Source organism: Notolepis coatsorum (genome assembly GCF_963971535.1).
Source record: "Notolepis coatsorum genome assembly, chromosome: 5".
Lineage (NCBI taxonomy): Eukaryota > Metazoa > Chordata > Actinopteri > Aulopiformes > Paralepididae > Notolepis > Notolepis coatsorum.
Genome location: NC_140169.1, coordinates 142,884,372 through 142,911,368, shown reverse-complemented (window position 1 = coordinate 142,911,368; position 26,997 = coordinate 142,884,372). Strand labels below are relative to the sequence as shown.

Below are 26,997 nucleotides of genomic sequence, written 5' to 3'. Positions count from 1 at the left end.
CTTTTGTCCAAACCAACTTACAAATTGTGAACGAGTCAGCAAGAGAGGTACCGCTCTGGCAGTTAAGGGTCGTCAGTGTCATTGTTTGTCAAATAGTACAGTATGGAGCTTGAGTGTTACAGTCTGAGTGCCTACAGTAGTAGTATAGATATTAGCATGATAGGTAGTAGTATAAGTATTGTAGCATAGTACATACTACATACGGTACATACTATCTCCTTAATTTTTTTCTTCCTTTCTTATGATTGTGGGAAAACGGAATAAGAAAACTACAACAATAAAACACTTAGTGGCAAAACAAAATCAATGTACGATACTGGGTACATATACAATATATAGTACTGTCATGATATCAGAAGTGAAGTTGATACAAATACGTATATATATATATATATATATATATATTATACGTTTCAGACATTATGGTGAGTTTAATGTTTTCTTCTTCAATAAAACAGTTATGGGAGGGGATTCCTATTTTGTTTTGTTTTTCATTAAACTGTTATATTAATTTGTGATATTATGGTTAGTCAGACGAGATTATAACACAATAAAGACAAATCACTTTGAGTGCTAATGTAATAGGGAAACAGAGATTTGGGTTCCAGCTGAGAGGTATGGAGCTGGAAAACATAACGGTTCCGTAGCCTGAAGTCTTATAGTCATACAGTCCAATGTTTATAAAAATCCCACGGAAAATTTGTGTTTTACAAAGGTTTTTTGTAATGTGTGTACCGCAATAATTCAGCGTGATTATCCAAAATGGCCGTCCACTTCCATTCATTCAGACGCGCGAGTCAAAACAAAGCACTTGTTTGTCTTCTTCTGCCCCCTTCTCGTTGCAATCAGCGCTCGTCTGGGATCGCTTTCGGAGCAGACGCTCCTTGCATGGGCGGCGGGTGTATAAGGCTGGGGCAGGCTGTGCCTTCCCAGACCAGTCGACACATTATTTTTATTTATTTAAAAAAAAAAAAAAAAAAAAAAAAAAAGGGGGTTTTTAGCCTTTATTTTTTCCCCTGTGTACCTGTGTGTGTGGGGGGGGGCTGGGGTCCGTCAATGGATAGGTGTGGTGACACTTAACATTCCAGACGGCCTGAATACACTGAAGACTGGCAGGCAGCTGTTGAAATTTATATAATATATATGCGCAGGCTGCTGGCTAGTGTGTGTCTTGTGCTGCAGCCGGCTCGCTGGCCGAGGTGTCAACGACGAAGGTGTCAATCTGTGGCAGCGTTTAACATTCCAGGCATACAGGCAGTAACCAATCACGCATAGGCTCAGGTTAAATAATGTGGCCAATCACATCATTCACATGATCATCCTGAATCTGATCCTGCAGGCAGAGTAAAGCAAACATCTGTGTTCTGAATTTCAGCCCGCCGATCGCTTTGTAGAGAAGCGAGGAGGCATAACTAGCGATCACCTGAGGCTGTATGTTGTTTTATCTTGGCAAACAAGGGCTTGCTCTAAGAGGACATGATGAGAGTCCGAGTTCATCAAATCGTGGACACTTTTTAGAGCTACTGTATGTACATTGTTTTCAAAGCATGATGAGATCTAAATTACGAAAAACGTTCACTTCATTGCAACTTGTGATTCAATTCTCACCAAGACGAAACGTCGCATTTATCTGCATTAAGGTAAGACAATGGTTCATATATTATTGGATGCCTTCATTTGAACACTTAATTTGCACTATATATAAATGAGTGGGGCTCGCTGTAGTATAGCCTAGTAGTGTGTGTGTATATGAAATCAGAACCTGGACAGTTTGCGTGAAACCAAAAATAAAAGATCACATTTTTCTCGCGCTGCGCGCAAGGGGGCGTTCCCAATTCAGCCTACCTAGAACATAAGCCCATCCGCCGCCTATGGCTCCTTGGTTACAATGGTGGTCAATTATTTTCGCCATCAACGGTGGCTGGTTAGTTCAGAACCGTTTACAACCGTCACTCGTCGGAACGGCTTGTAAAATGATGATTCGCCGGATAATTCGTCTTGTAACTCGAGACCCGAAGCACGCAATAGGTTAGTTGCTCATGATGCCTGATCGTTTGGTTCACAGTGCCTCAACAGGATTTTGGTGTGATTATTAATTACATGAAATAGAATCATTTTAAGAATGACATGGTATAGTAAAAAGAAAACTGCAAAAGAGTGTAAACAATTGTTCCAATCTTTTCTAATGGTTGCATTCCTGTATTGCAGGTAGCCACAGGCTCTACACCATGCGACCTATATGGTTCCATAGCCCGCTGTACGTTTAAACACCACCACTGGGTCCCTGCTCTGCCTCCCTACATCACCCACCTGTACCTGGATATGAACTATATCAGTGAGATCAACGACACCTCCCTCTCAGGCCTCGAGGAGCTGCAGGACTTGAATCTTGGATCGCAGAGTGGTGGCCCTCTTGTTATACGCAACAACGCCTTCCACAGACAAAGAAACCTGACTTGGCTAGATCTAGGCGACAACAAAGGTCTTCACCTGGAGTCCAATGCGTTCGTGGGACTGTCCAACTTGAGGAATCTCTTTTTGTATGGCTGTTCTTTGGAGCAGTCTATATTAGAGGGCAGCTATCTGCAGCCATTGTTGTCCTTGGAGACTCTTGACCTGAAGTATAACCAATTAGGGAGACTTCGGCCTGCACTGTTCTTTTTGAACCTCACTCACTTCACAGAGTTGGACCTTAAACTGAACACAATTCAAAGCATCTGTGAGGGGGACCTGCTTGGCTTCCAGGGAAAACACTTCCTGTTCCTCAACTTGAATTCAAATAAATTGTATGATTATGGCTTCAACTGGGACAAATGTGGGAATCCCTTCAGAGGGGTGTCATTTGGGATCCTTGACATATCCACCAATGGCTTTCACGTTGACAAGGCGAGACAGTTCTTCAACGCCATTGAGGGGACGAAAATCAGTCATCTCATAATTAATGGGGGAATGGGGCAAGGATTTTCACACGATAATATCCCTGATCCGGACCGGCGCACATTCCAAGGCCTCCAGAATAGTTCAGTCGGTGTTTTGGATTTGTCTAGAAGTCGTATATTTTCTTTGCAACGGGGTGTCTTCAGTTCGCTGAAAGAAGCCATAATAATTGACATTTCCCAAAACAAAATTAATCAGATAAACATAAATGCCTTTGATGGTCTTCAAGGAAATTTACGATTGCTCAACCTGTCACACAACCTCTTAGGGGAAATTTATTCTCACACATTCGATCGACTGATGGACCTGAGAGTGTTAGACTTGTCTTACAACCATATTGGCGTATTGGGTTATGAGTCATTCAAAGGACTTCCTAACTTAAGACTCTTAGATCTAACGAGAAACTCTCTCCAGGACCTGGGTTTTCCTGCACCATTACCGCACATAGAATATCTTAGGTTGGATGGTAATAATTTACAGTCGCTGTATGGTCTGGCTAAGTTTGCCAGTAATAGTATTGAATTGGACATTAGCAACAACAGGTTACAAAACTTGGAAGATGTTTATGATATTTTAATTGGCTTCAAAAGTCTCAGAAATCTCTTCTATGGTGGGAACTTCATCATTTGGTGCTCCCCGCAAAGGACAGTGTCTCGGTCAAACAGTTTGGAAAAACTGAATCTCGACAGAAGTTCCTTGCAGACCATATGGGCTATGGGGACATGCCTGGACCTCTTTGATCCTCTTGAGAATCTAACGACTCTCATTTTGAAGTTCAACTTATTGCAGTCCCTCCCTCAGGACATTTTCAAGGGTCTCACCTCTGTGATGACGATCGACCTCTCCTCCAATTCCTTGACCTATCTCCAACCAGATGTCTTCCCGAAGAGCCTGAAAAGGCTCGACCTCTCCAACAACATCCTGGCCTCCCCTGACCCCGCCACCTTCCGCTATCTCAGTTTGCTCAACCTAATGGCGAACCCGTTCTTCTGCGATTGCAATCTGGCGAGCTTCCTGACGTGGGCAAACAGAACCAACGTGACATTCTTGAGTCCCGTCATGGAGTTCACATGTGAGTTTCCACCGGACCTCCACAGCGTCTCTCTGTTGGAGTACAGCCGGGTCGCCTCGCAGTGCGATGAAGACGATGAGGCGGCCGTCCGAGATCTGAGACTCGCTCTCTTCGTCACCTGCTCGAGCCTCCTCATCCTCACCATCGCCGGGGCGATAGCTTACGCTCGCCTCCGTGGACAGATATTCATTATTTACAAGAAGGTCATCGGCAGAGTTATGGAGGGCCCGCAGGTGGCGCCCCCTGTTGACGACTCCAGGTATGACGCCTACCTCTGCTTCAGCGACAATGACTTCAAGTGGGTGGAGGACGCTTTGCTGAAGAAGCTGGATGCCCAGTTTGCGGAGAACAATTCACTCCGTTTGTGTTTCGAGGCCAGAGACTTCCTGCCGGGCGAGGACCACTTGTCTAACGTCAGAGACGCCGTCTGGGGCAGCAGGAAGACCATGTGCATCGTGACGAAGGAGTTCCTTAAAGGTACAGGAACGCTTTTCCCAAACCGATATCCAATAATATGCTGCCTATCGTCAATAAAAGTACCCAGTGATGATATTGGAAATGCCAACTGTCATTTTGCAGATGTAATAGACAATTAATCTGTGCGTTTTCAATGTTTTATAATAATAATAATTCTTCTTCATTATTATTATTATTATTATTATTATTATTATTATTATTATTATTATTATTATTATTATTATTATTATTATTATTATTATTATTATTATTATTATTATTATTCAAACTAAAATAACAAAGGTATAGACATTTATGATTTCTTATTGTGGAATTGAATTGCCCATTGTTCCTTTGTTCTATTGTTCCATTGTTCAATCCATTGTTGTTCCTTTCCATTCAAAGTCCAGTATGTTGACTATTTATTGACGGAACTCAACATTGCAGTGGACAGACCAAAACTAATGTTGACATGCCTCTATACAGACAGTTTCACTGGCATTCTGTTGCTAAGGAACAGTTTGGACACAAATGTATTTCCTGTCGACGATTGCACTGGCAAACGTTGCAACAGGAAATCAACTTGGTTGGTTATGTAAGGGATAATGTATAGCTACGAGGTCATTGTCCCAAAATAATTGACCGACACGGAGTTCTGGAACACCGAGGCGCAGTGAAGGTCAATTATTTTGCGACAATGACCGAGTATAGCTATACATTATCCCGCTTATTACATGGCTAACTTACTAGCAATATACCTAATTCGTTTTACACCATCGACAAGACGAGATCAAATGCAGACGCAGTTGTTCTGTGGGCTGTGGCTCCTCTGTCATCGGCAGGTGTGGACGTGATTGAACCCGATGTAGTGCAGCTGTGCGAGATAAAGCTGGGAACGAGGTTATAGCTTTCGTGACTGCGATCAAAATGCTTGATTGTGATTGGTCAATAGCGCTCTGTTGCCCATAACAGCGGTCATTATTGCGCCGTTGCCCATAGCAGCGGTCAGTTATCGAGAAAGAATTGACCGCTGCTAGGGGTAACGGAGCGCTATTGACCAATCACAATCAAGCATTTTGGCGAATGTTAAAACGCCATGTAGTAATGATTTATAACCATCACTTTGAACCCGTGTATAGATGGGTGGTGCCTGGAGGCCTTCATGCTGGCCCAAGGCCGGATGCTGGAGGAGCTGACAGACGTCCTGATCGTGGTGGTGGTGGGGAAGGTGCGTATCTGGTTGTAAATGTTTCAGTGAGTATTAACATTATGGGAAACGGCAACATTATGGGAAATGCGCTTACCGCCTTTTCCAGAGTCAGACAAGAAGATGGATATCAATTTCCTCTCTGTGTGCGTTCAGTAGAAAGCTACAGTACTATGCTGCAAGCTAGCCTAGCTTAGCACAAATTAATGGAAGTGGATACGGACCAGCTAGCCTATAGCTAAAACACGTTTCCCAGAGTTTTAAGCTAGGCTGAATGAATGAATGAAAACTTTATTTAACAGATTGCAGAATGGGTACAATACAGTACGGCTCAATACACACAATTGTTAACACGTTCCCTGCCACGCAATTTGAGCATCTTATACCACTCTCTGCCACCACTCTAAGTGTATGGAGATGTTCACCTTCTTTGCAGGGCTATAACTTTTTAAATTGTATTGCTAAATTGACATTACTATGGCCCATTCAACATCGATTATCTATCGTTCAGGATGTAGGAACGTTTTACTTTTTCATTCATAGATTCATACGAAAATACCGTCTAGAATATAAATATGTTTTTATCGTTTTCTGCAGTAATTCCTAGAACGTGAGTTATAGGCATAAACGCATATATAGATTATCAACTGCCGTTTGTTGCCGATCCACGCTATATTAAAAATGTCAACTGTACATGATCCTAAACGTTATGACTTAACATGCGCGGATGAACGGGGGGGGGGGGGGGGGGTCGTTTAAAATTCCGTGATCGTCAGTAAATGCTTTATGTAGTATGGGTGATATATTGATCAGAGCGGTTTGCATTGATAATGATGATAATGAGATGATGGCGATCTCCTAAATCCATTTCCGGTTTGTATAATCATAATAAACGCCCAAATCGTATCGATTATTGCGTTATGGCAGCGATCGCTACACACGGACGTGTGTCTACAGTCGCGCAACAATATGCGAGTGCCGGACGCATTTGTCAGATGCACCAGGATCACAAGAGATCCACTTCCGGTTGCAACTCGCCGATCATCCACTTGGCGGCAGTATTGAAGCGTTGCAGAGTTGTGCATGCTCCCACTGCATCAGACCAGGCTCTGTGAGGGAATTATGAATAACATGGCGAAAAAATGAAATATGATCTCAATAATGTCGTACGCCGTGGAATGGCAGAATTCGCATGAACTTGAAACACGTTGTAAGCCGTTTCCGGAGTGGGATGTGTTAAGGGGATGCAGACCAGAGAAAGACGTTTGTCTTGTTTACATCATCAGGGTCCCCCATTTTCAATTCATAGTGGTCCAATAGTGGCTAATGGTCCAGATCCGCTTCCATTCACTTGCAGCCAGATAGCTTTCTACTGAACACACAGGGAGGAAATTGGTATCTATCTTCTTGTCTGACTCTGGAGAAGATGCATTTCCCATAATGTTGACATGTTCCTTTAAGAAAGATAGGTTACAACAATGGTCCTCAACTTTATTTTAGGAGATAGAAATTTTAAAATGTTTAATCTTCTAAGATTTTAAATGTTTATAATGCACTACAAACCGAGACTGAGTTTAAGTTAATTGAACTGAACTAACTAAAACACAATCCCAATAAAATCACTTTCAAATGACTAAAACTGATTTGAAATATACCAAAGATGCCCCACTACCACCTGATGAAGTACCAGGCCGTCCGGACCTTCATCCAGAAGAGAGAATACCTGGTCTGGCCTGAGGACGCTCAGGACCTGGAGTGGTTCTACGAGAGGCTCATCTCCAAGGTCCTCAAAGACACCACAGTGAAGAAGGCCCCGCCTGGTCCCAAAGAGGACGCCGCGCCAGACGGTGTCCAACCTGAAGAGGAAAACGCGATCCAAGTTGAAGATGTAGATGGCATTGAACTTAGAAATATCAGAAGAGTCGAGGTTTGATTTTATCTTCATTTGCCTGTTTAGCACAGCCCTGCTAATGATCCCATCCCACTGTATTGTTGTTTTTATTCTAATCAGTGTATATACTTGACCAAATCTTGCACAGTTGTACAGCCCTGGCGGCCTGGCCTATTCTTATTTAAATGTTTTACTTATAATTGTACTATATTCTATTGTGCTTATATTTTGTTTATATCCCATTTTATTTTATTCAACCTCTTTATTTTACAGTTGTACAGCCCTGGCCTATTTTTTATTTCATAATTATATTATATTCTCTTGTGCTTCTATCTAAACTAAGTTCATATTTAATTAAATTTGACAATTTATTCATTTTATTATCTGTCCGTTACTGTCTGTCCGTTAATGTCGCACCGAAAACGACCAAAGCAAATTCCTTGTACTGTATGTGAAAACTACAAGTTTGGCAATAAAGACCTTTCTGATTCTGATTAAACGTGCTTGAGTTAGATACCTTGTAGGTTCACAGTATAATGAAGGGTGAAAGCTTTTATACTGTTTTTCTTTTGTTACCACTAGATGGCGACATCAACCTGTTTATTATCAGAGTGTGTGTTACTCCTCACTGTTACTGTACTTGTGAGTTATGACTCAATGTTGAATGTGTTTATTGTATGGGTTTATATTTCATGAAAGCCCAATATTCAATTCACTTGTATCCTCAGCACTGAACTTCAGTATAACATAAACTGTAAACGATGTTTCAAACTACGTAGTGTGTGTGTGTGTGACTTCTACTATCAAGTTCAAGTTTCTTTATTAGTTGTCATACAGAAGTACAGAATACTTTTATACAAAATGCTTCTTTCTGTTACGCTCCAGAGACTGTGCTAGACAAAAAATAGATAAGTAATAGTTGGACCTGCAAGATTTGTACTTTTTAGGTCTGCATTTTAAATGTAAGGAGTAAAAGGTATGTTTTTTTTCTCTGAAATGTAATAAGTAAAAGTAAAAATATACAAACCTAATAATACTTGAGTAAAGTACAAATCCCCAAAAACAGTACTTAAGTATTGTAACGAACTACAATTACTAACTCAAGTACTTTACACCTCTGCCGGATGGTAAAATTCTAGCTATTCTAATTCTAGCTATGAACCTCATCACTGGATGATAACCAAGATTATATTACTATGATAACAAGATTGAATGTTATGGTGCTCCCTATAGGGAGGTGTAGTGGTTACGTCATTGCCGTTTTTCGTGTTCCACCCTCTGTCCAAAGCAATGCATTTCCCCATTGCCCATTTCTAAATCGTCTCGTTTAAAACAAATAAAGCATTAACATTGGCATGGTGTACCTTTCTGTGCTTATTCATCCACAATCTATAGCTCAACATGAAAATATTCTCAATTAATCATTAAAAAAAATCGCAGAATTTTTTTTCAACCAAAAATGCTTAAACAATAATGTTAGTGATAGAAGGGAACTCATTTTGTGCAAAAGTGGAACGTTTTTCAAATTCCATGTGGCAGAATTGTTACAATAGCCGATAATCCATTTTCCCAATGATAAATCCCTATACGGGTGGAACAACCAGTCACGTCAGACTACACCTCCCTATACCCTCTTGATGAAGAATGAGGAAGGTCTTGGTTTTAACTAGTTTTTTCATAATATTGATTCATTCCAGTTTAAAGCCTGATACTTACTGGAGGTTGTACAATGCAAATTGGAATATTGTATCCTCTCCCAATGCGTGGAATAAATATATTTGTGTACTTCTGGACACTGGTCTTTGGTTGTCCTAAATGATTATCTTCTTCTCTTCTATGTACCTTAGAAGGGGGGAATAGGCGGAGTATATGAGAAAGACCTATGGCTCTGACAGTACTAAACGTCTAAAACTGACCATTGAGTTGATTGAATATATTTCCTGCCGTGTGAACTTTGTAATGAAACTCAAAGTAGTAAGAGCGAAGAACTGCTCTGGGCTCAACCGTATTGTGTAAACATCTAAAATACTGGATTGACATGTCTATTCTATGTGTATGCCTTTGTTTTGCTGCTGTCACACTGTCGCCCCTCACAGCACGGTAGTGTGGTGGTTAACACTGTCGCCTCACAGCACGTGGTGTGGTGGTTAACACTGTCGTCTCACAGCACGTGGTGTGGTGGTTAACACTGTCGCCTCACAGCACGTGGTGTGGTGGTTAACACTGTCGCCTCACAGCACGTGGTGTGGTGGTTAACACTGTCGCCTCACAGCACGTGGTGTGGTGGTTAACACTGTCGTCTCAGAGCACGTGGTGTGCTGGTTAACACTGTCGCCTCACAGCACGTGGTGTGGTGGTTAACACTGTCGCCTCACAGCACGTGGTGTGGTGGTTAACACTGTCGCCTCACAGCACGGTGGTGTGGTGGTTAACACTGTCGCCTCACAGCACGTGGTGTGGTGGTTAACACTGTCGCCTCACAGCACGTGGTGTGGTGGTTAACACTGTCGCCTCACAGCACGTGGTGTGGTGGTTAACACTGTCTCCTCACAGCACGGTAGTGTGGTGGTTAACACTGTGGCCTCACAGTACGGTAGTGTGGTGGTTAACACTGTCGCCTCACAGTATAGTAGTGTGGTGGTTAACACTGTCTCCTCACAGCACGGTGGTGTGGTGGTTAACACTGTCTCCTCACAGCACGGTGGTCTAGTGGTTAACACTGTCGCCTCACAGTACGGTAGTGTGGTGGTTAACACTGTCGCCTCACAGTACGGTGGTGTGGTGGTTAACTGTCGCCTCACAGCACGGTGGTGTGGTGGTTAACACTGTCGCCTCACAGCACGGTGGTGTGGTGGTTAACACTGTCGCCTCACAGCACGGTAGTGTGGTGGTTAACACTGTCACCTCACAGTACGGTGGTGTGGTGGTTAACTGTCGCCTCACAGCACGGTGGTGTGGTGGTTAACACTGTCGCCTCACAGCACGGTGGTGTGGTGGTTAACACTGTCGCCTCACAGCACGGTAGTGTGGTGGTTAACACTGTCTCCTCACAGCACGGTGGTGTGGTGGTTAACACTGTCGCCTCACAGCAGGTGTTCAAGTTTCAAGTTTCTTTAAGTTTCTTTATTAGTTGTCATACAGAAGTACAGAATACTTTTATACAAAATGCTTCTTTCTGTTACGCTCCAGAGACTGTGTTAGACAAAAATAGACAAGTATAAAATAAAATAAGTATAGCAAGTATAAAATAGAAGTCACGTACGTAGGCACAAGTGTTCAGTATGTACATATGTACAATGTTCAATGCAGAGTAACTGAGTTACCATACAATATACTATACAATATACTAATATACAATATACTATATAGTGCAAAGCAGAAATGGGATGAGGTACAATTTAGGTACAATTTACAGTAAGGTGTAATGAGGTATGGGTTTTAGTGAAAATTCTTTACCAATAAATATAAAGTGTGTTAAGTGTCTAAAGTGTGTAAGTGGGTGCTGCAGTGAGTTGTTTGTTTAAAGTGAGTGTGTGCGTGTGGATGTGTGTGCTGTGAGTGCATTTGATGGTTGTTACATAGTGTTATTGTTCGTCGAGCATCCTGATGGCCTGGGGATAGAAGCTTCTTCTGAGTCTTTCTGTGCTTGCCATGAGACTCCGGTATCGCTTGCCTGACTGCAGCAGTTCAAAGAGGCAGTTGTTTGGGTGGCTGGAGTCTTTGATAATTCTCTTAGCCTTACCCATGCACCGCTTGTTGTAAATGTTCTGGAGAGTGGGAAGCCCCCCTCCAATTGTGCGTTCGGCTGAACGGGCCACTCTCTGTAGTCTGCTACGGCCTTGTGCTGTGCTATTCCCAAACCAGGAGGTGATATTGCCAGTCAGGATGCTCTCTATTGTACATGAGTAGAAGTTCTTAAGGTGATGTGGTGGTTAACACTGTCGCCTCACAGCACGGTGGTGTAGTGGTTAACACTGTCGCCTTACAGTACGGTGGTGTGGTGGTTAACTGTCGCCTCACAGCACGGTGGTGTAGTGGTTAACACTGTCTCCTCACAGCACGGTGGTGTGGTGGTTAACTGTCGCCTCACAGCACGGTGGTGTGGTGGTTAACACTGTTGCCTCACAGCACGAAGGTCCTGGGTTCGATTCCCACTTGGAAACCAGGTTGCCGGGTTGCCAAGTACCCAGGTGGGGTATCTCCCGGGCCTTTCCTGTGTGGAGTTAGCATGTTCTCCCTGTGCTCGCAAGGGTTTCCCCTCTGGAAAAAGAGATAAACCCCAATGGAAAATCAGGCAGAACAGATCGCTAACGCTCTCGCGTCCATGACAAAGACGGACAGGAGCACTTGGATTGGTCCCCGGGGCGCGGCCCACGTCTGCTCCTGGCTGCCCTTGGGGGGGAGAGACGACGGGATGGGTCAAGCGCACAGACAAAATTTAATCGGCAACCCAATGCATGTATGTGTGTGTGTGTTCCTGTGTTCACGACAGTCAGTACCGGGGTAGGAGGACACATAGCAGCTTTGCCTACATCTAGAGGGTACTACAGTCAGTACCGGGGTAGGAGGGCACATAGCAGCTTCTAGGAAAGCTTTTGTGGAACGCTAAACAAGGAGGACAAGGGGGACACTCCATAAGCAGCTCAGACCTACAGAGGACAAATATGAGACGGGAGACAAAACTGTATTACAAACGACTGTACAGGGAGAGCGGAAGGGACCAGCGGTAGTTACTGGTGGAGCCGTCGTATTTGTAAGACGCAGTGGAATTCTTGTAAGAGGGCATCACTCAGTCTAAGGTGAACAGGCAGGATCAGGATGCAGAGAAACAGGAAGTGGGAAGGCCATTGTGAACAACGCAGCAGGAAGCTCAGATAGATAGACAATGAACAGGGAACACCAGTGACAGGGAAGTGAATACAGGAGAAGTGGCATCGTCTCGCCAAGACACAAACCGGCTAAGAGAGAGAGAGAGAGAACAGATTCGGACGGTGAAACATCAGAGGCAGGGAAGTGAATACAGGAGAAGTGGCATCATCCAATCATCGAGGCGGCTTGAACTAAAATGTATTTTACCTTTATTTTACCAGGTAGTCACTTGAGATCAAAGATCTCTTTTTCGAGCAAGACCCCAAAATGGCAGCAAAACAAAAACAAACATACAAAATACACAAAACACAGACAGAGACATAAAAGGCAAAGTGGGGCAATGGGATACATTTGAGCTGCAGCAAACTAGATTGAATGAGATTGGGGGAGATTGGAGGGTAGGGTAAAAAGGTAGAAAGAGCATACCGTATAGCATACCATAACGTTTAGTTTTAGTTTGTTGTATGATGTTCAGTGTGTCACCCACCCATGACGCAAACTAATGCGTCACAAACTGAGAACAACAACTAAGAAAAGGACCAATTGTTTCAAACTCTTCATGTTGTTTATGAAGAGAGTTGATGTTTGCATATATTGTATTTTTCACTTGTTGTGCCATACATGTCATATTATGTTGAGGTCTGGGGGAATGTTTATAAGACAGATATAGATCCTATTATTAAACTACAGAAAAGAGCTATTAGAATAATAAACAAAGCTAGTTACCTTGAATCGACAAATCCATTATTCATAAAGTCCTGCACATTAAACAGTTTGTATTCAATGTCTCTTTCAACCAAGAGAAGAAAAGTTTTAAGAGGGTTATGAATTCCTAAAACATGTAAAAAATCTAAAATAAGCATGTGCTTCAGCCTATTCCTTTTTTTAGGTAGTTGATTTTGGATTTTGTGTGTGAGCTTGCCTTGGATATGTACATTTGTGATCTTTTTTTCTTTTCCTTTTGTAAGTCCACACGGGTGTGTTTGATTTTTCTGTAAATGAATAAAATTCATTCATTCATGTTCTACATAGAGCCAGACATAGAGGCAGAGCCTCAGGAAAGCACAGACATATAACCTGCAGTATCCTGCACCTGACGGCAGTGATGGACAAGAGTTGATATGTCACATGTTGATAATCTGAACACTGAATCAGGTGACCGGGGGCGCCGATGCCCTTATAACCAAAGTCACTTCGTTGGACACGGCTAAACAGGAAGGAATAATAATAATATTGTCACAATAATGATGTTTTTGAGGAAGTTGAAGATGTTCCATGATGAGCTGACAGCAATGCAGAGCATGTTTAACCACAGACTTATCCTCCCCCAACACGCCACAAAGCGCCTCAGGCAGTCCTTTGTGCCAGCAGCTATCAAACTCCACAACCAGGCAGGGCCAGGAACTTATGAGAAGAAAAAACACCCGAGTTACATATGAGCCAAAAAAAAAGTCTGATTGAGAGAGAGCAAGAGAGAGAGAGAGAGAGAGAGAGAGAGAGAGAGAGAGAGAGAGAGAGAGAGAGAGAGAGAGAGAGAGAGAGAGAGAGAGAGAGAGAGAGAGAGAGCGAGCAGGAGGGAGAGAAAGAGAGAGAGAGAGAGGGCGAGCAGGAGGGAGAGAGAGAGGGCGAGCAGGAGGGAGAGAAACAAAGTGACCAGAATTGCCTTCTTTCATCTCAGAAACACAGCGAAGGTACGACCAATTCATGCTTTTATATCTAGCCGACTAGACTACCGCAATGCACTATTCACTGCATGGTCTCCCCAAGAAAACTACTGAAAGACTCCAGTTCATTCAAAACTCTGCAGCTAGACTACTAACTAATACCAAAAGGAGGGAACACATTAGTCCTGTCTTAGCTACTCTACACTGGTTTCCTGTAACTTTTTGATGTGCAGGCTACCATATGCACCACACAGGTTTAACATTTCCGTGGTAATTTAATATAAAATTGGTAATTTGTTGAATTTCCTCTCTCTAAGGTGATAATGTGGAAGTTGGCTCTTCAGACGTTCATCATTGGAGTGTATCTGCAGGTATGAGGTGGTATCTTTTTATCTGCAGGTATGATGTGGTATGGTATCTTTATATATCTACGGGTATGTGGTGGTATCTTTATATAACTATAAGTATTGGTGGTATCTTTGTTTTATATATCTAAAGGTATGAGGAGGTGGTATCTTTATATATGGGTGGTATGTTTGTTTTACGTATCTACAGGTATGAGGTGGTATCTTTATATATTTAAAGGTATGTGGTGGTATCTTTATATATCTATAGGTATGGTTGGTATCTTTGTTTTATATATATATACAGGTGGTATCTTTATATATCTATAGGTATGGTTGGTATCTTTGTTTTATATATATATATACAGGCAGGGTGCGATCCACGGGGGGAGCTCGGTCCGCTATAGCTCCCCTAGATCAGACATCAGCTCCCCTGGGGGTCTCTAAAGCTCCCCTGGGGGTCTCTAAATTACTGAAAATAAATGCTACTTTTGCCATGCATTTCTAATTTTTCTGTAATTTTCTGTATCATCACTGTGTATAATAATAAACGTATGCTATTTTGGATGTATGATTAATGATTTGCGCACTAATTCACACGTAATATGGCAACATGCATGCTATTCTTGCAATTACCATTCGGAGCGCGGCGGCGCTGCAGCCTGCACGCACGCACGGTACAAATCAAACTTGACCCACTTTGTAACCTGTGCTGTGACTTGTTGACACAGTGATCGTTTTGACAGCCAGTAAATAAGGTCACTCAGGAATGCATAATGTCTAAACGAAAACAAGTAAGCCTAACCAATTATTACAACGCCCGGTGACCGTGCCGTGGAAGCCCAGACCGTCCAGACGGCCGGACCTCAACAAGTGAGTTGTCTGGTATTATGTGTTCTGTTACTGTAGTTACTGAAACTGATTGAATATATGACAGGATTCAAGAGGTTTATTTGTCACATACATACATACACAAGGCCTACAGGCTACAGGCTGCGATCACAGTATCCTCCAACAGTCCGCGCGCCTCCAACAGTCCGCGCCCCCCCCCCCCTGGTATCTTTATATATCTATAGGTATGGTTGGTATCTTTATTTTATATATATATATATATATATATATATATATATATATATATATATATATATATATATATATATATATATATATATATATATATATATATATATATATATATATATATATATATATATATATATACAGGTATGTGGTGGTATTATCTTTATATATCTATAGGTATGGGTGGTATCTTTATATATCTATAGGTATGTGGGTGGTATCTTTATATATCTATAGGTATGGGTGGTATCTGTATTAGGGCTGTCAGTTTATCGCGTTAATTCGATTAATTAATTACACAGCAAATGATCGCGTTATGAAAATGAACTAAAAATTAATTACATTTTTATAAAAAAGAAATGTATCTCATTCATTCCATAATAACGTAGAATACACATTTACAGACTTTTTTTTTTAATATGGTCCATTTGCATGTTCTTGGTATCTGATTCTAGGGACATATGGATCTCAGGGAATGTATTCCCAGTGTCAGAAATACCGTGTCTGTTACTAGGCTTGAGTAAATTGTAATGAACCAAATGAGAATATCAATAAAAAAAATTTTTTATCTTTGACTGTGAATAACACCATGCTCAAATTGACCAGACCTGAAAAATCTAAGCAAATTAATAGATGGAAGATGATTAAACAGAAGGTTTTGTAGATACAGTACTGAATTCTGCCATCCGGACACATGCAATTTGAAATATGATTATAGAATATAGAATATCAGGCATAAAATGGTTATGTGATTAAAATGTGATTAATTAGATTAATTAATTACAAATCCTGTAATTAATTAGATAAAAAAATTGAATCGCCTGACAGCACTAATCTGTATGTATCTTCAGGTATGCATGGTATCTTTATGCATCTGCAGGTATGGGTGGTTTATAACTATACAAATAATTGTATTAACTAAATACATATAAATTATCCAAAAAATTATGGTTGTTTACATTACAAGTGGCTGGTGGAATGGTAAAATATACAAACATACCAGACACAGCCAGCAGATGGAAGCATTTGATGGTATACGGGGTCAGTTGTTTTTTGGGGGACAATGTTTCATTTTCATTTCAAACCTTTATTTCAACTCATAAGATACTGAGGTTACCCTCATTTACAGCAATGATAGTTTACAAAACAAAACATAATTTATCAGCAATTTCATACATATAGGCACAATAAATAAGAATAAACAATAACAAATCTGCTATAACATTTACATACAGATCATACTTTTAAATGTGCAGGTATGTGTGTCTAGTAGGATAGACATATTAGGATGATAGGTAGTAGTATAAGTATTGTAGCATAGTAGTACGGTACATAGTATCTCCTTCATTTTCTTCTTCCTTTCTTATGATTGTGTGAAAACGGAAGAAGAAAACGACAACAATAAAACACTTAGTGGCTAAACTAAATCAATGTATGGTACTGGGTACATATACAATATAGTACTGTCATGATATCAGAAGTGAAGTTGATACAAATGTATACGTTTCAAACATAACAGCTTGGAAATTATGACGAGTTTTCTTCCTCAATAAAATAGTTATGGGAGGAGATTCCTGTTTTGTTTTGTTTTGTTTTTCATTAAACTGTTATATTAATTTGTGATATTGTGGTTAGTCAGACGAGATTATAACACAATGAAGACAAATCACTTTGAGTGCTAATGTAATAGAGAAACAGAGGTTTGAACACACTGAAATGAAATATTTGCTCCTTACTTTTGTGTTGACTTGTTGCCAGATGCCTGTTTTTGGGTTCCAGCTGATATAGTCATACAGTCCAAAGTTTATAAAAATCCCACAGAAAATGAGTGTTTTACAAAGGTTTTTTGTAATGTGTGTACCGCAATAATTCAGCGTGATTATCCAAAATGGCCGTCCACTTCCATTCATTCAGACGCGCGAGTCAAAACAAAGCACTTGTTTGTCTTCTTCTGCTCCCTTCTCGTTGCAATCAGCGCTCGTCTGGGATCACTTCCAGAGCAGACGCTCCTTGGCTACAACGGTGTTCAAACATTTTCACCATCAGCGGTGCCTGGTCAGTTCAGGACCGTTTACAACCGGACGTGGTCACTCGTTGGAGCGGCTTGTCAAATGACGCTGGCCGGATGTTTCATCTTGTAACTCGAGACCCGAAGCACGCAATAGGTTGAGTGTGGTGACGATCGAAAGGCGGCAAATTAAACTTTCCAACAATGTATTGAATGATCGGGAGAAACGCAGCCTAGAGCAAAGTGCCGGGCGTGACGGCCCGTATGAGGGTTGGCCCGTATGAGTATGGTTAAGGTTATGGTTAAGGTTATGGTAAGTTTAACATTACATTACATTTTACATTTAGTCATTTAGCTGACGCTTTTATCCAAAGCGACTTACAAGTTCTGGGCGACAAGACAGCAAGAAGGGTATAACTCTATCAGCTGAGTAACAATGTTCATCAAAGTGTTGCGTGTTACAGTGTAGGTTAGTTTATTAGGACAAGTGCATGACATTAAGGTTAGTCGGGGTTAGATTTTTTTTTTTTTTTTTTTTTTTTTTTTTATCATTTCAGATAATGGTTGAAGAAGTGAGTCTTTAGTCGACGGCGAAAGATTGGACGGGATTCGGCTGTCCTAACTGGGATGGGTAGTTCATTCCACCATTGTGGGGCAAGGACTGAGAATAGGCGGCTTCTCTTTGATGACCCTCCGGGAGCTTGGATAGGAGTAGGTCTGAGGCGGCCAGAAGATGCAGAGCGTAGGGGTCTTGAGGGTGTGTAGTTAGAGACCATTGACCGGAGGTAGGCGGGAGCGGTTCCCTTTGCCGCACGGTATGCTAGGTCGAGGGCCTTGAAGCGGATACGTGCTGTTTAAGGTAACAGTGTGGTTAAGGTTATGGTTAGTTTAAAGTAACAGTGTGGTTAAGGTTAGGGTTAAGGTTATGGTTAGTTTAAGGTAACAATGTGGTTAAGGTTATGTTACGGTCAGTGATGGGAATAACGGCATTACCAATACTAACAGCGTTAGTTTTTTCAGTAACGAGTGATTACTCTTCCAATCTTAACACTTTAATCGCCGATGACATGTTTAGACGTCATTCCTAGCCATGCTCATTCTGCCGAAGACGCCGTAACTCGTCTTTGATATCAATAATTCAAAAATCTGTGATCGAAATCATATTTCTCCTCTGGAGCCATGAGATGTACTGGTGAGCTCCACTCAACTGTCTAACGGTTCAAGAGCGCCATCCGGTGGCCGATTGGCAGATCGGCCAAGAGGGAGGGGCGCGCCAAACAGGAAGTGCTCATCCATAATCCGTCCGGGCACTCGCGATCGGTAGCCTGACTCCATCTCAACACACTGGATGATCAATCGCTCGCCCTAACTCAATAAACAACGTTATTTGGACGTATATAGTATTATACAACCTGGAAATGGTTCATCAGGATCAACATCCCATAATCGAAAACTGTCTACTCCACGCCGATCGTCCAACGGCGCGAGGAACATACGGTAAGATCCAGCGTTATTTTCTAACGTATTCCATATAAACTGCTCTGATGACCATATGACCCACACTAGACGAATGGTATAACGTTGCCCACGGAATTATAAACGCCCCCTCGCCCATCCGGTCAATATCAGATGATACGTAGTAACTTCTAGAACCACGTCCAGTTGAAATTTTTTATCTCGCGCCGATTGCTATCAAACTGTATTTCATCATCAATATAATGCATTTGGAGCTATAAATCAAGTTCTGGAGAAAGCTGCAGAAAACGATAAAAACATACTTATACTTTAGACCATATTTTAGTATGAATATGTGAATGAAAAAGTTTAACGTTGCTACACCCTGAACAATGGATATAGGACATTAAATGGGCCATAATAATGGCAATTTAGCAATATAATTTAAAAAGTTATAGCCCTGCAAAGAAGGGGAACTTCTCCATAGACAAATAGAGCTGGCTAGGGATGGTAAATTATGAATTTAACCCATGGCGATCAAAGTGTTAATAACGCCGTTACCGTTAGTGCCAAAAAATGCTGCACGTTACTGTCTATGATTGAAGCTGTTTTTTTCATCAGACAGATCTCTGCGCCAAGAGGCATACTGTTCTTCTCAGCCAACCTCAGCGCGATTGGCTGAGGTTGAGTAAAATGTCATGGTAAGCCAATCAGAGGTAGAGGTGGGCGGGTGCCTCCAGAGTCTGACACCCAGCGACAACACAAGCGAGTTCAGTCAACGTGAGACCGCAGGTCCGTGTACGTTTTGACAGTTTGTTTGGCGAGCCCAAATAATCCAAAACTAATCCAACGAACAACACAAGCGAGCAGTCAATGACAGGCCGCGGGTCCATGAGCGTTTTTTGTTCACTCTTGTGTTAGTTGTGTTGCAGCGCAGGGCACTGCCGTAGTGGAGGCTCTACTCTGCTGACAAGTGTTGCACTTCCTGGTTTAATAGCACAGTCTTCAGGTGCTCAGAGTCAGAGATATATATATATATCTGTATGTCATGCATGTTTTAAATGTCATGATTAGATTTGTTTAGATGATTAGATTAGATTCTTATATCTATATGTTGTGTATGTCATAAATGTCATGAATTGAAAATGGGGGACCCTGATGTAAACAAGACGAAAGTCTTTCTCTGATCTGCATCCCCTAAACAATTGTGTGCTACTGCTGGGACCCCACCTCCCTGTGTCTATAAGTACTACATAGTTGCTCATGATGCCCTTCATCGTTTGGTTCACAGTGCCTCAACAGGATTTTGGTGTGATTATTAATTACATGAAATAGAATCATTTTAAGAATGACATGGTATAGTAAAAAGAAAACTGCAAATGTAAACATATTTTTCTGGCATTGTTCACTTTTAGGAAGAGTGTAAACAATTGTTCCAATCTTTTCTAATGGTTGCAATCCTGTATCTGCAGGTATCCACAGGCTCTACAGTCTACACCATGCAACCTATATGGTTCCATAGCCGGGTGTATGTCTAAACACCACCACTGGGTCCCTGCTCTGCCTCCCTACATCACCAAACTGTACCTGGATATGAACTACATCAGTGAGATCAACGACACCTCCCTCTCAGGCCTTGAAAAGCTGCAGTACTTGGATCTTGCATCGCAGCGTGGTGACCCTCTTGTTATACGCAACAACGCCTTCCACAGACAAAGAAACCTGACTCAGCTGGAGCTAGGCGGCAACAGAGGTCTTCGCCTGGAGTCCAATGCGTTCGTGGGACTGTCCAACTTGAGGAATCTCGTTTTGTTGTACTGTTCTTTGGGGCAGTCTATATTAGAGGGCAGCTATCTGCAGCCATTGTTGTCCTTGGAGACTCTTGACCTGAAGTCTAACCAATTACGGAGACTTCGGCCTGCACTGTTCTTTTTTAACCTCACTCACTTCACAGAGTTGGACCTTAGGCTGAACAAAATTCAAAGCATCTGTGAGGGGGACCTGCTTGGCTTCCAGGGAAAACACTTCCGGCTTGTCAACTTGCAATGGAATGAATTGTATGATTATGGCTTCAACTGGGACCAATGTGGGAATCCTTTCAGAGGGGTGTCATTTGGGATCCTTGACATATCCACCAATGGCTTTCTTGTTGACCAGGCGAGACAGTTCTTCAACGCGATTGAGGGGACGAAAATCAGTCATCTCATAATTAGTTCGGGAATGGAGCAAGGATTTTCAAATACATTCGAAGGCCTCCAGAATAGTTCAGTCAGTGTTTTGGATTTGTCTGGAAGTCGTATATTTTCTTTGCAACAGGGTGTCTTCAGTTCTCTGAAAGAAGCCATAATAATTGACATTTCCCAAAACAAAATTAATCAGATGAACAGAAATGCCTTTGATGGTCTTCAAGGAAATCTGCAGAAACTCAACCTGTCACACAACCTCTTAGGAGAAATCTATTCTCACACATTCGATCGACTGATGGACCTTAAAGTGTTAGACTTGTCTTACAACCATATTGGCGTTTTGGGTTATGAGTCATTTAAAGGACTTCCCAACTTAAGACACTTAGATCTAACGAGAAACTCTCTCCCGTACCTGGGTTCTCCTGCACCATTACCGCGCTTAGAATATCTTAATTTGGATAGTAATAATTTACAGTCGGTGTACAGTCTTGCTAAGTTTGCCAGTAATAGTATTGAATTGGACATTAGCAACAACAGGTTACAAAACTTGGGAGATGTTTACGATATTTTAATTGGCTTCAAAAGTCTCAGACATCTCTTCTATGGTGGGAACTTCATCCGTTGGTGCACCGCGCAATGGACAGTGTCTCGCTCAAACAGTTTGGAAAAACTGTATCTCGACAGAAGTTCCTTGCAGACCATATGGGCTATGGGGACATGCCTGGACCTCTTTGATCCTCTTGAGAATCTAACGTTTCTCAGTTTGAGGTTCAACTTATTGCAGTCCCTCCCTCAGGACATTTTCAAGGGTCTCACCTCAGTGATGACGATCGACCTCTCCTCCAATTCCTTGACCTATCTCCAACCAGATGTCTTCCCAAAGAGCCTGAAAATTCTCGACCTCTCCAACAACATCCTGGCCTCCCCTGACCCCGCCAGCTTCCGCTATCTCAGCTTCCTCATGCTAACGAGGAACCCGTTCCTCTGCGATTGCAATCTGGCGAGCTTCCTGACGTGGGCGAACAAAACCAACGTGACATTCTTGAGTCCCGTCACGGAGTTCAGGTGTGAGTTTCCCCTGGACCTCCACAACGTCTCTCTGTTGGAGTACAGCCGGGTCGCCGCTCAGTGCGATGAAAACGACGAGGCAGCCGTCCGAGATCTGAGACTCGCTCTCTTTGTCACCTGCTCGAGCCTCCTCATCCTCACCACCGCCGGGGCGATAGCTTACGCTCGCTTCCGTGGTCAGATGTTCATTATTTACAAGAAGGTCATCGGCAGAGTTCTGGAGGGCCCGCAGGCGGCGCCCCCTGCTGATGACCCCAGGTATGACGCCTACCTCTGCTTCAGCGACAATGACTTCAAGTGGGTGGAGGACGCTTTGCTGAAGAAGCTGGATGCCCAGTTTGCGGAGAACAATTCACTCCGTTTGTGTTTCGAGGCCAGAGACTTCCTGCCGGGCGAGGACCACTTGTCTAACGTCAGAGACGCCATCTGGGGCAGCAGGAAGACCATGTGCATCGTGACGAAGGAGTTCCTTAAAGGTACAGGAACGCTTTTCCCAAACCGATATCCAATAATATGCTATCGTCAATAAAAGTACCCAGTGATGATATTGTAAATGCCAACTGTCATTTGCAGATGTAATAGACAATTAATCTGTGCGTTTTCAATGTTTCATAATAATAATAATTCTTCATCATCATCATCATTATTATTATTCAAACAAAAATAACAAAGGTATAGACATTTCTTATTGTGGAATTGAATTGCCCATTGTTCCTTTGTTGTATTGTTCCATTGTTCAACCATTGTTGTTCCTTTCCATTCAATGTCCAGTATTGACTATTTATTGACAGAACTCAACATTGCAGTGGACAGACCAAAGCTAACGTTGACATGCCTCTATACAGACAGTTTCACTGGCATTCTGTTGCTAGGGAACAGTTTGGACCCAAATGTATTTGCTGTCGACGATTGCAATGGCAAACGTTGCAACAGGAAATCAACTCGGTTGGTTATTGATTTATAACCATCACTTTGAAACCGTGTATAGATGGGTGGTGCCTGGAGGCCTTCATGCTGGCCCAAGGCCGGATGCTGGAGGAGCTGACAGACGTTCTGATCGTGGTGGTGGTGGGGAAGGTGCGTATCTGGTTGTAAATGTTTCAGTGAGTATTAACATTATGGGAAACGGCAACATTATGGGAAATGCGCTTGATCAATTTCCTCTCTGTGCGTTCAGTAGAAAGCTACAGTATCCGGCTGCAAACTAGCCTAGCTTATCACAAATTAATGGAAGTGGATACGGCTAGCCTAGCTAAAAACACGTTTCCTAGAGTTTTAAGCTAGGCTGAATGAATGCATGAAAACTTTATTTAACAGATTGCAGAATGGGTACAATACAGTACGGCTCAATAGGGAGGTGTAATGGTTACGTCATTGCCGTTTTTCGTGTTCCACCCTCTGTCCAACACAATGTATTTTTCCATTGCCCATTTCTAAATGGTCTGGTTTAAAACAAATAAAGCATTAACATTTGCATGGTGTACCTTTCTGTGCTTATTCATCCACAATCTATAGCTCAACATGAAAATATTCGCAATTAATCATAAAAGAAATACATTTTCAATTCATAGTGGTCCAATAGTGGCTAATGGTCCATATCCGCTTCCATTCACTTGCAGCCAGATAGCTTTCTACTGAACACACAGGGAGGAAATTGGTATCTATCTTCTTGTCTGACTCTGGAGAAGACGGTAAGGGTATTTCCCATAATGTTGACATGTTCCTTTAACACATTGAGCGCCACGCCCCTTCCGGGATATTAGGCCTAGTACGCCAACGCTTTAATCAATGGGAGGACGGGGATATTTGCAAGTGCTTAAAATATATCTTAAATTATGGCTATGGGTCTAATACACCCGTCGCTTATCAATGACTTGCTTGCAGTCAACATGTACGAAACGGATTGCTTTTTCATCCGTACATTTCCGTTTTATACCATTTTGAATACGAGTATAGTTTTGGTGATTTCTAGTAATTCCAGAGAAAGACGCGATAATAGCCCTTTAGTGGAATACACAAAACACGTTGTAATTTTTCGGCTGATTTATTAATCGTTTTTTCAAATAAACGCTAGATTATTGATAGTATATGTGTCCTTATGCACGATACAGAAGCGGGCTGAAAATCGCTTATCCGTGCCTTGCTCAGCGCCAACGGCACGCACACACACACACATACACACACACACTCTCCGATGGCGGTGAAAGGAACATCTGATTAACCCAAGACTGGTAACATAGATTCCTTACCTCACATCTGATGTTCTGCAAAAAGATTAATCCAATTACTGAACGCCATTCCAAATATTGATCGTGTTTATTGATCCAACGTTATATATCCAAAACACATAATCCACGCTGCTCTGAGTGTCCCCAGTCCATCTGGTATAATGATACTGCATGCCCAAAAAGGAAAACCTGGACCGGAGTAATTTTTTTATGCACATCCCCAGCCAATCCAATCCAATGATGTGCAATACCATCCGGGAGACGATAGGCGGCGGTATTTTCCCTTTTGCGAGCTCAGACCCATTCCCAACGATAACATCAGGTTGGATGGATGAAAATGAATGGATATCGCTAATAAAAGAAATAACAATTAAAACCTGACTATACTCGTGATTGGCGCTCAAGCGATGGCGAGTTAACCCGACTATACTCGGGGTCGGCGCTGAATGTGTTAAGAAAGATAGGCTACAACAGTGGTCCTCAACTTTATTCTTGGGGATAGAAAGCTTGTTTTCTTTTTTCAGTTTAAAATGTTTAATCTTTAAAGATTTTAAATGTTTAAAATGCACTACAAACCATCGGCGTATTTAGACCACTATCAGTAGGGCACGTGCCCTACTGATGATCATCTGTGCCCCACTGATAATTTTTTTTTTTTTTTTTTTTTTTTATAACAAATGTTTTTTATTTTCCCTTTTTTAACATGATCAAATGATCATTTAACATGATCAAATAATTATTATAATATTTTTTACTTCGCTTTGAAATATTATAGTGAACTATTTTGCACTGCATTTATCTTGTTGAAATCCTCCAACAGGCTCTTTTTTGTAAGTTGACTGGTTTGCACACCAATAATACAGTGCAATAATAGAATAGTAGAATAGATAGTAAAATTATGCAATAGAATGGCCAGAGTAAAATAGTGCTACAGTACAATCAACAGCGGGGTGTATTAGAAGGCTATGGTGAAGAGGTACGTTTTTAGCTTATTTCTGAAAATATTAAGAGATCTAGCTTCCCTAATGTCCATAGGTAGTGTGTTCCATAACTTTGGTGCATAGTTAGCAAAGGCTGCATCACTGATTATCTTTAGACTGTGGCTTGGAACCTTCAATATACCAGTAGTAGATGATCGCAATGTTTATACTTTGTATATAAGGAGGAGGACCTTGAAATCAATTCTAAATATTACCAGAAGCCAGTGTAGGTTACTTACTTGTAACTTCGGGTTTGATCCAAGGAGTAAGTTGCCCCATATTGCTCTGTAACATTTCTCTTTTTGTTATAGGACCAACTAGTAGGATTTCAGTTTTGCCCTCATTTAATTTTAGGAAGTTGTTCGTCATCCATTTGTTTATTGCTAAGAGACAGGCGGAAATGGAGTTTATAGCTGTGTGATCATTTGGTACAGCGGAGATGTACAATTGTGTGTCATCTGCGTAACTATGGAAACATACATTGTGCTTTCTAATGATGTCTCCTCAATGTTCAATGCAATGTTCAATGCAAGTAAAGCACTTTAAACTTTAAGTATGACTAAATGCTTTCTTGACTATATATATAGTAACTGTTCCAAAATTCATAGATTTCTATGTATTTTAGGGGTTTGGGTGGCTAGCTCTTTTTAATATAAATGTCAGATTGTTTTATTTATTTCATAGATTTCTATGCATTTCAGGAGTTTGGGGGGCTGTCTCCCCAAAATAATTAAATAACATAACCCTAACCTAACCCTAAAACCGAAATAAAGTTAAAAAAAAATAGTTTTCCACCCATTTTCGCCCACAAACCGGCCAAAACCGGCCAAATTTTTTTTTGGTGCCCTTCTGTGCCCTACTGAAGTGCTGGGTCTAGATACGCCCCTGCTACAAACCGAGACTGAATTTAAGTTAATTGAACTGAACTGAACTAACTAAATACAAAATCACTTTCAAATGACTAAAACTGATTTGAAATATACCAAAGATGCCCCACTACCACCTGATGAAGTACCAGGCCGTCCGGACCTTCATCCAGAAGAGAGAATACCTGGTCTGGCCTGAGGACGCTCAGGACCTGGAGTGGTTCTACGAGAGGCTCATCTCCAAGGTCCTCAAAGACACCACAGTGAAGAAGGCCCCGCCTGGTCCCAAAGAGGACGACGTGCCAGGCGGTGTCCAACCTGAAGAGGAAAACACCATCCAAGTTGAAGATGTAGATGGCATTGAACTTAGAAATATCAGAAGAGTCGAGGTTTGATTTTTTCTAATTATCCCATCCCACTATATTGTTATTTCTATTCTAATCAGTGTTACATTTACATTTACTATTAGTTACTTTACTTGACTTTACTTATAATTGTACTATATTCTATTGTGCTTATATTTCATATAGTTTACATCCCATTTTATTTTATTCAACCTCTTTATTTTACAGTTGTACAGCCCGGGCCTATTTAAAAAGATTTTTTTTATTTATATTCTATTCTATTGTGCTTCTATCTTATTAACTTAGTTTATTAGGGATGCTCGATATAGGATTTTTTACCAA

General features: G+C 41.6%; 2 protein-coding genes across 2 annotated transcripts in view; both read left to right on the top strand.

The window, feature by feature from the left end:
* Positions 1-7,605, top strand: part of LOC311228398 (toll-like receptor 5) — a gene marked incomplete at both ends in the record, with an annotated part of 56,140 nt that extends 48,535 nt beyond the window's left edge. The window contains 4 exons of the mRNA XM_084314305.1: positions 2,209-2,508; positions 3,352-4,486; positions 5,605-5,693; positions 7,333-7,605. Coding sequence (XP_084170431.1) covers positions 2,209-2,508; positions 3,352-4,486; positions 5,605-5,693; positions 7,333-7,605 — 1,797 coding nt within the window. The remainder of the gene's footprint in view (positions 1-2,208; positions 2,509-3,351; positions 4,487-5,604; positions 5,694-7,332) is intronic.
* A 12,908-nt stretch (positions 7,606-20,513) lies between these two features.
* Positions 20,514-26,706, top strand: LOC311228397 (toll-like receptor 5; the record flags this gene model as incomplete). The annotated part of the gene is made up of 3 exons (XM_084314304.1): positions 20,514-22,713; positions 23,226-23,314; positions 26,434-26,706. The coding sequence occupies 3 exons, from the start codon at positions 20,514-20,516 to the stop codon at positions 26,704-26,706; spliced, it is 2,562 nt and encodes an 853-aa protein (XP_084170430.1).
* Positions 26,707-26,997: the final 291 nt, after the last annotated feature.